Source organism: Solanum lycopersicum, chromosome 1 (genome assembly GCF_036512215.1).
Source record: "Solanum lycopersicum chromosome 1, SLM_r2.1".
Taxonomy (NCBI): domain Eukaryota; kingdom Viridiplantae; phylum Streptophyta; class Magnoliopsida; order Solanales; family Solanaceae; genus Solanum; species Solanum lycopersicum.
In genome coordinates, this window is record NC_090800.1 from 49,981,450 (window position 1) to 49,991,342 (window position 9,893).

Below are 9,893 nucleotides of genomic sequence, written 5' to 3' on the forward strand. Positions count from 1 at the left end.
AGCAATATTAAAGCTGTGATGTCAATTTTTTTATTTTAATATGATAATTCGGTTTATAGCGAAGTATGCACACGTCTATGTGCATGAGTTTCTAAATGTGAGGGCACTGTTACATATAACTAATTATTTTGAACTTTTTATCTTCAACTTTGATCCTTGGTTTTTAAGAAAAATATGGAATGAAACCAGCGATCCTTTTATTTAGCAAAAGTTTTAACTGAAATAAAAGAAGATTAAATAAATAATTGTGCATTATATTATAATTATAACATAAAAAGTGTGTGTGGATCCTGCACCAAGTAAAAAAAACAAAAAGAGAAAATAGAAAATAAGGAGGAATTAAAAGTGGTTATGCTGAAAGGAAGGCGAGAAAGACTAGGCCAACAATGAAATGGGAGGAAGGGAGATTATTTCGGTAATAAACATAGGGTTGTGAAAGGTATAATTTTTAATATAAAAGGCGATGATGGAGATGGTTAATAGTGCAAGCTCTAGCAGGAAGAAGAACTAATAAAAAAAAGAAGAAGAAGCCTGACCTCTTCTTCTTGTGAGAGTAAAAATATATAAAACTCCCAAAAAAATTACTAGAGTGATCAAAAATAGAAAAAAAAAGAAGCATCGTCATGGGGAGTGGTAAAGTGACAGTTGTGGCTTTGCTACTTTGCCTCTCAGTAGGGGTAATAGCTGAGGACCCTTACCTCTACTTTAACTGGAACGTTACCTATGGCACAGTCTCTCCATTGGGCGTGCCACAACAAGGTATTCTCATCAATGGCCAGTTCCCTGGGCCTAGAATTAATTGTACCTCCAACAACAACATTGTCGTCAATGTCTTCAATAATTTGGATGAGCCATTCCTATTTACCTGGAATGGTGTCCAACATAGGAAGAACTCATGGCAAGATGGTACCCCAGGAACCATGTGCCCAATCATGCCTGGTCAAAATTTTACTTACCGATTCCAGGTCAAGGACCAGATTGGTAGCTACTACTACTTCCCTACCACAGCTTTGCACCGAGCAGCAGGTGGTTATGGTGCCATCAATGTCCACAGTCGTGCTCTCATCCCTGTTCCTTTCGACAATCCTGCCGATGAGTACAATGTCTTTGTCGGTGATTGGTACAACAAGGGCCACAAGACTTTGAAAAAGGTCTTGGATGGTGGACACACCGTTGGCAGACCTGATGGCATCATCATCAATGGTAAGTCTGCTAAGGTTGGAGAGGCAAAAGAGCCACTCTTTACCATGGAGGCTGGCAAGACCTATAGGTACAGATTCTGTAACCTTGGCATGAGGTCCTCAGTCAACGTTAGATTACAAGGTCACCCAATGAAATTAGTCGAGCTAGAGGGATCCCACACCGTACAAAACATCTACGATTCATTGGATATCCATGTTGGTCAGTGCCTCTCAGTATTGGTGACTGCTAATCAGGAGCCCAAGGACTATTACTTGGTCGTTTCAAGCAGATTCTTGAAGCAAGAACTCTCCTCTGTGGCCATCATCCGTTATGCCAATGGAAAGGGCCCAGCATCTCCTGAGCTCCCAGCATCCCCACCAGACAACACTGAAGGCATTGCCTGGTCCATGAACCAGTTCCGCTCCTTCAGATGGAACTTGACCGCTAGCGCTGCCCGTCCCAACCCTCAGGGTTCCTACCATTACGGACAGATAAACATCACCCGCACCATCAAGATTGTCAACTCTATGGGCCAAGTAAATGGTAAGCTTAGATATGGTTTGAACGGCATCTCTCACTCAGATACCGAAACTCCATTGAAGCTTGTAGAGTACTTTGGAGCTGCCGATAAGAGTTTCAAGTATGATCTCATGGCTGATGAAGCCCCAGCTGACCCAAGCAAGCTAACTGTTGCCCCAAATGTGAAAAACACCACCTACCGTAACTTTGTGGAGATCATCTTTGAGAACCACGAGAAGAGCATCAGGACATATCACCTTGATGGATATTCCTTCTTTGCAGTAGCTGTTGAGCCAGGGAGGTGGAGCGCTGAGAAGAGAAAGAACTACAACTTAGTGGACGCAACAAGCAGGAACAACATCCAGGTGTATCCAAACTCATGGGCAGCAATAATGTTGACATTTGACAATGCAGGAATGTGGAACTTGAGGTCAGAGATGTGGGAGAAGACTTATTTGGGAGAGCAAATGTACTTCAGCGTTCTCTCACCAAGCCGCTCCTTGAGAGATGAATACAACCTCCCTGATAACCATCCTCTCTGCGGTGTTGTCAAGGGCATGCCCCTCCCAGCTCCATACAAGGCTTAATTGAATCTCTTCTCTTTCTATCTAATAATAAAGGGGACGGCTTAACTATTAATGGATTCCATGTATTTGTTTTCCTTCCCCCCAAAAAATAATGAATAAAAAGTTTTTTCTTTCTTTCAAAATTATGCATTTTTCGTTTCTCTCCTACTCCTTCATCATATTATTTGAACTCAAACACCAAAACATTAATAAATTCATTATCTTGATCCATATGAAAAAACTAAAGTCGGCTTCTGATCCTACTCTTTACAATTTATTAAGGTTTTGACCAAACTAAGTCATTATATAAAGTCATTCAACAAAATAATATGTTTTTCTAAAATTTTACAAAACTAGTATCAACGTATTCTACAGTAACGTTTTAGGATATCTTTTATTTTTTAAAAGTTGATGGCGTCAGATTGATATACGTTACTCACAGTAACGTTTTACTCCTAAAATGTTACTCATAGTAATGTTTTAAGAGTAAAATGTTACTGAAAAAAACGTTTTAGAAGTAAAACGTTACTTAAAGTAACGTATATCAACCTAATGCTGTTAGTTTTTTTAAAAATAAAATATATCCTAAAACGTTACCGTAAAATACGTTTATACGAGTTTTGTAAAATTTTAAAAAAATGTATTACTTTGATAAATTGTTTTATATAATGGTTTTGTTCGGTTAAAAATTCCGTTTATTTATTAGTTCATCTTAATTTTCCATCTCTGCTTAGAGACAGTTCCAACCCCATCTATGCGATAGAACAAAATCCTTATATTTTGCGTGCTTTCGAAATTAGCAAGACTATCAAAAATTTGTTGTTTAATGATTGCAACGTGATTTTCTACTTAATTATAGCTTGTTTATACACCCCTAGGCCTATATATAAAAACTGTATGTTGTGTGGTAGTATATTTTTCTGTTTTGTTTTATTTAAGGAAAGGATTGTATGGAAGCATTTATAGGAGTAATACAAGTAGTAGGGTGGTTTAGTAATAGTTTCAAAAAAGGATTACTTAGTAGCAAAAGTAAGAATTGAAAATTTAGTTTTGATGGCTTCATTATTTTAATCCTTTCTTAACAAGCCAAGAGAATCTGATCCATTCAATTTCTAGTGGATATAGTCCGTGTCACGACCCAAAACCGGGCCGCGACTGGCACCCACACTTACCCTCCTGTGTGAGCGAACCAACCAATCTAGACCTTAACATTTCAATATAATATCAACATAAAGTAATGCGGAAGACTTAAACTCATTAATAAAGATCAATAATCAACTTCTATAACTCAAAACTTATCATTCCCCAAAATCTGGAAGTCATCACCACAAGAACATCTATGATCAAATGACTAAACTAAGAGTATTCTAAAAGCTAAAAATACATAAGAAGCTAGTCCATGCCGGAAGTTCAAGGCATCAAGACTTGAAGAAGAAGACCCAGTCCAAGCTAGAAGCATTAGCTCACCCTGAATTTCCGATGTAGTAAGACTGGCTTGAATTACTGTTGAGTCGAAGATGACGGCACGTTTGTTGCACTCCACAAATAAACAAGAAGAAAACATAAGAGTAGGGGTCAGTACAAAGCACGGGTACTGAGTAGATATCATCGGCCAACTCAAAATAGAAACAGTATATATTAAGCAATATCATAAAATCAACTAACATCCTTAGCATGCAGCATTTACAGTTACCATAACCCTTGGTTACAACACCAAGCACATCAATGAGGACTCACGCCTCCTTATCATACTCATTTGGAAATTCAGTTCATTAGATTGAATATATTAACATTTTTCAAGATTCATTATCTTTATTCCCCTCGTGTCGGTACGTGACACTCCGTTCCTCAATATACTATCCTGGTGTCGGAACGTGACACTCCGATCCTCATTCTATCCTGGTGTCGGAACGTGACACCCGATCCATATATTCTATCCTGGTACTGGAACGTGGCACCCGATCCATATACTATCCTGGTGTCGGAACGTGACACTCCGATCCTCATATACTATCCTGGTACCGGAACCTGGCACCCGATCCATATATTCTATCCTGATACCGGAACGTGGCACCCGATCCATATACTATCCTGGTGTCGGAACGTGACACTCCGATCCTCATATACTATCCTGGTACCGGAACGTGGCACCCGATCCATATATTCTATCCCGGTACCGGAACATGGCACCCGATCCATATATTCTATCCTGGTACCGGAACGTGGCACCCGATCCATATACTATCCTGGTGTCGGAACGTGACACCCGATCCCCTAATCTCACTACTTTCGTTCATCAAGCCTTCTTTTATACCAAGGCATCATCATTAACAAAGTAGATTAGGGTTTCTTTTCAAGATTTAGGATTCAATAGCTTCATCATGCTTATTTATTCATAATTACATAATCACATCATTCATGCAAGCATACAATTAAGCATATAGAAGGGTTTACAATACTACTAACATATATCATTCGCTATTAAGAGTTTACTACGAATAACATGAAAACCATAACCTACCTCCACCGAAGAATTGAAATCAAGAAAGTTAATCCTCAAAGCTTGGTGCTTTCCTCTTCTCTCGATCGTTTCTCTCTCTTCCTTCTTGTTCTTTCTATTTTCTTATTAAAACCCTCTTTCTTTTACCCTAATTAGTATATAATTAAGAATAAAAGATGGAAATAATCCCCCACTAATTAACTTAAGGTTACCTCTTTTAACCCCCAACAATTTGAGTTATTAATATAAACCCACGAAATATATAATTATAGCAGGAATAGTCCAAAACGCCCCTTTAAAACTTAACCAGAAATTCGACTCCAACTGGGATTACTCAAGCTGTGACGGGCCGTCGCGCCTGCGACGGTCTGTCCTGCTGTCCGTCGCATAGTTCAGAAACTTGATTTTGGGTGAATGGCCTGTGACGGTCCGTCACACCTGTGACGGTCCGTCCTGCCACTCCATTACGAAGTTTAGAGAGTCGATTTTCAGTACCCAATTTCAGATTTTCTAAGTGTTTTGAAATGAGACCCTGCGACGGTCCGTCGTACCCATGACGGTCCGTCGTGGGGTCTGTCGCTTCTGCCAGTTTTTCCAGAATTGAAGTCTGCTACTCAAAACGACTAAACAGGTCGTTACATTAGATACCAATTTACCCATCGTTCGTCCCCGAACGATCACAAGAAGGAAAACAAGGGCGAAAAGGAGTACCTGAGTCTGTAAACAGATGTGGGTATCTTTCTCGCATATCTGCCTCCTTCTCCCAAGTGGCTTCTTCAACGGGTCGATTCTTCCATTGAGCTTTGATGGATGCAATCTCCCTTGATCTCAACTTGCGAAATTCCCTATCTAGAATGGCAACAGGTTCCTCCTCATAAGACAAATTCTCATCAAGCAGAACTGAATCCCAACGGATAATGTAGTTTCCATCCCCATGGTATCTTTTCAACATCGACACATGGAATACTGGATGCACTCCGGACAGTCCTGGAGGCAAGGCTAACTCGTAAGCCACCTCCCCTACTCGCTTTAGTACTTCAAATGGACCAATATACCTTGGGCTAAGTTTGCCTCTTTTACCAAACCGCATCACCCCTTTCATGGGCGAAACCTTCAGCAAGACTCGTTCTCCCTCCATGAACTCTAAATCTCTAACCTTTCGATCTGCATATTCTTTTTATCTACTTTGCGCCGCTAGAAGCTTTTCTTGAATAGACTTCACTTTCTCTATCGAATCCCTCAAAAGGTCAGTACCCCAAGGCCTAACCTCAAATGCATCGAACCAGCCTATGGGAGACCTACATCTCCTACCATACAATGCTTCAAATGGAGCCATATCAATGCTTGAGTGATAGCTATTATTGTATGAAAACTCCGCTAAGGGTAAGAAGCTATCCTAATGGCCTCCAAACTCTATCACACATGCGCGAAGCATATCCTCCCTTCTCATTTACTTCTAATCTCATCAAGTCGTTAGCTAGAGTCTGAACCTCTCTAGCTAATGGGTGTCTAGAGGCTTGCAAGTGAGCTAGACTTCCCATGCTTCCCGCTTTTCTACTTAAAGCATCCGCCACAACATTCGCCTTCCCCGGATGATACAAAATAGTGATATCGTAGTCCTTTAGTAGCTCCATCCATCTCCGTTGCCTCAAGTTCAAATCTTTCTTAGTAAAGACATACTGTAGGCTACGATGATCCGTATAGACCTCACACTTAACCCCATATAAATAGTGTCTCCATTGCTTTAATGCAAACACCACCGCAGCCAATTCCAAATCGTGGGTCGGATAGTTACGTTCATGCACCTTTAGTTGCCTTGAAGCATAAGCAATCACACTTTTCTCTTGCATTAGTACTGCACCCAACCCAGAATAGGATGCATCACAATAAACAATGAAGTTCTTACCCTCTACTGGCAAGGTAAGGATAGGTGCGGTAGTCAACAAAGTTTTGAGCTTCTGAAAGCTTTCCTCACATTCGTCCGACCATACAAATGGGACATTCTGCTTAGTCAAGTTCGTCAATTGGGAAGCAATAGAAGAGAATCCCTTGACAAATCGACGGTAGTAGCTAACTAACCCTACAAAGCTCCTTATTTCTGACACATTAGTAGGTCTCACCCAATTCTTCACTGTCTCAACCTTAGAAGGATCCACCATCACTCCATCCTTAGAAACCACGTGCCCCAAGAAGGACACTGCATCTAGCCAAAACTCACACTTAGAGAACTTAGCATAAAGCTTTTTCTCCCTCAACATTTCCAATACCATTCTTAAATGCTCTTCGTGTTCTTTCTTGCTCTTTGAGTATACCAATATATCGTCAATAAATACAATCACGAAGAGGTCCAGATATGGTTTAAAAATCCCGTTCATCAAGCTCATGAACGCAGCAGGGGCATTCGTTAGACCAAAAGACATCACTACAAATTCGTAATGCCCATACCTCGTTCGAAAAGCAGTCTTTGGAACATCCGTTGCCCGTATTTTCAATTGATGATAACCGGATCGCAAATCAATCTTAGAGAAGACACAAGCACCTTGTAACTGGTCGAACAAGTCGTCAATGCGGGGAAGAGGGTACTTGTTCTTAATAGTTACTTTATTCAGTTGTCTGTAGTCTATGCACATCCGAAAACTCCCATCCTTCTTCTTTACAAACAGAACCGGAGCACCCCAAGGAGATGCACTTGGTCTAATGAAGCCTTTGTTCAATAACTCTTGAAGTTATGCTTTTAACTCTCTTAACTCCGCGGGAGCCATTCTATAAGGGGGTATAGAAATGGGGCGAGTACCGGGTTCAAGATCAATACAGAAGTCAATATCCCTATCCGGTGGCATACCAGGAAGATCCGCAGGGAACACATCCAAAAACTCGCGGACTACCGAAACCGACTCAATCGAAGGTACTTGGGTAGTGTCATCCTTGAGATGTGCCAAGAAAGCTAAACACCCTTTACTAATCATTTTCTTAGCACGAAGAAAGGAGACGATGCGGACCGGATTGGAAGTGTAGTCACCTTTCCACACTAACGGGTCTGTCCCAGGCTTGGCTAACGTCACCGTTTTAGCATTGCAATCCAAGATTGCAAATTGCGGAGAAAGCCAAGTCATACCCAGAATCACATCAAAATCATCCATTTCTAAGATAACCAAATCTACATAAGTGTTGCTCCGCACAAAGTTTACCAAACAAGACCTATATACCCTTTCAACTACCACAGACTCACCCACCAGAGTAAAAACACGAATAGGCATATCAAGAAATTCACAATGTAAATTTAGACCATTAGCAAATGAGGAAGATACATAAGAAAACGTGGATCCAGGATCAAACAATACGGAAGCCATGCAATCAAAAACCAGAAGATTACCTGTGATGACAACATCAGATGCCTCCGCTTCAGACCGCCCAGGGAAAGCGTAACAATGGGCCCTATCGTTCGTCTGTCCGTTGCCCCTACCATGTGGTGATGTAGTGGCTCCAGTTTGCCCATCACCTCGGCCGTTTTGGTGACCACCATTTCCTTGACCACCACGTCCTCCAGAATAACGGCCTCTGCCATGACCACCTCTACCTCTAACATTTGGAGGTCTGTAACTCTGTTTTGGACAATATCTCTTAATATGTCCAATCTCCCCACATCCATAGCACTCTCTGGGTTCATGCATAGGTCTCTCAGAGAAGTGTTGACCGGTCGGAGGTGGACCCCCAACTACACTCTGTAGTGAAGACTGAATTGGTCGAACCGAGTAACTTCCCGAACCCTGTCCTCTAGTGTAAGTACCATTAAACTCACCTCCCCTTCGAAACCTTTTTGATGTCGATGTCGTAGTGAAGTCGTCTGGCTTCACTCCTTCCACTTCTATCACAAAGTCTACCACTTCTTGGAAGGATTTCGCCGTTGCCGCTATCTGTAAGGCCGAAATCTGCAATTCTGACCTCAACCCCTTCACAAACCGGCGAATCCGCTCTTGAGGACTGAAACAGAGTTGAGTGGAATATCTAGATAGTGCATGGAACTTAGCCTCATAAGCATTAACCGACATCCTACCTTGCTCTAGGCTCAGGAACTCATCCCTTTTCCTATCCCTCAAAGTTCGGGGGATATACTTCTCCATAAACAAGTTAGAGAATGAGGCCCAAGTCATAGGTGGTGCCTCTATTGGTTGACACTCGATATGTGACTGCCACCACATTTTGGCGCTTCCTTGAAACTGATAAGTCACAAACTCCACACCAAACCGTTCTACTATACCCATCTTGTGTAGTAGCTCGTGACAGTCAACCAGAAAATCATAAGCATCCTCTGATTCAGCACCCTTGAAGATCGGAGGTTTCAATTTCAAGAACTTACTGAAAAATTCATGCTGATCATTTGTCATTATAGGCCCAGTAGTCAGACGTGGAAATGTGCCTATATCCAATGGAACATCCATGCGGGGAGCCATAGTAGCCGCATGTTGTACTTCTGAAACCGGGGGTGTTGGCGCAGAAAACACTGGAGGTGCCTGACCTTGATCAGATAACCCGCTAAGATAAGCCAGAACCTGATTGATCATCTCTGGGGTAGGTTGGGGTGGCATTTCCTCATTTTGCACTTGTTCAGTTTCCCCATCCTCCCCTTCTCTTATTACCTCCACAGTCGGTGGAGGAGTCACTGCCCTAGTATCAGATGGGCTAGGCGCTCGTCCTCTTCCCCTAGAGGACGTCCTCCCACGACCTCTACCACGGCCCCTTGCCGTTGTTCTTCCTCGAGCCACAGCCCAGTGGCTGGCTCAGTTTTCTCTTATCTGGCCGGTGTTGATGTTGGCGTAGTCGTTGCTCTAGTTCTAACCATCTGCGAGAGAGAGTGAAGATGGTCAGATACCAATTCGTATCGCCTAGATACCAATTGGACTCAAGTAGTAGCACGAAAGAAAGAATGAAAGAGTGAAGTTTTCCTAAAGTCTTATAGCCTCTCAAGGAAAAGTAAAGGCGTCCCCCTACCGTTCCTTAAGACTCTACTAGACCTGTTCTTGTGTGATGAGACCAACGAACCTAATGCTCTGATACCAAGTTTGTCATAACCCAAAACCGGGCCGCGACTGGCACCCACACTTACCCTCCTGTGTGAGCGAACCAAC

The 9,893-nt window shown here is 42.0% G+C and overlaps 1 protein-coding gene across 1 annotated transcript; it reads left to right on the forward strand.

Moving 5' to 3' along the window:
• Positions 1 to 469: 469 nt before the first annotated feature.
• On the forward strand, positions 470 to 2,410 carry LOC101263934 (L-ascorbate oxidase homolog). Its single transcript, XM_004229014.5, has one exon. It carries the CDS (start codon positions 624 to 626, stop codon positions 2,286 to 2,288), a length of 1,665 nt encoding a protein of 554 aa, XP_004229062.1. The 5' UTR covers positions 470 to 623; the 3' UTR covers positions 2,289 to 2,410.
• The last annotated feature ends 7,483 nt before the right edge of the window (positions 2,411 to 9,893 follow it).

Excerpts from the sequence above, each read along its gene's own strand:
- LOC101263934 (XM_004229014.5), top strand. The coding sequence starts at position 624 with ATGGGGAGTGGTAAAGTGACAGTTGTGGCTTTGCTACTTTGCCTCTCA.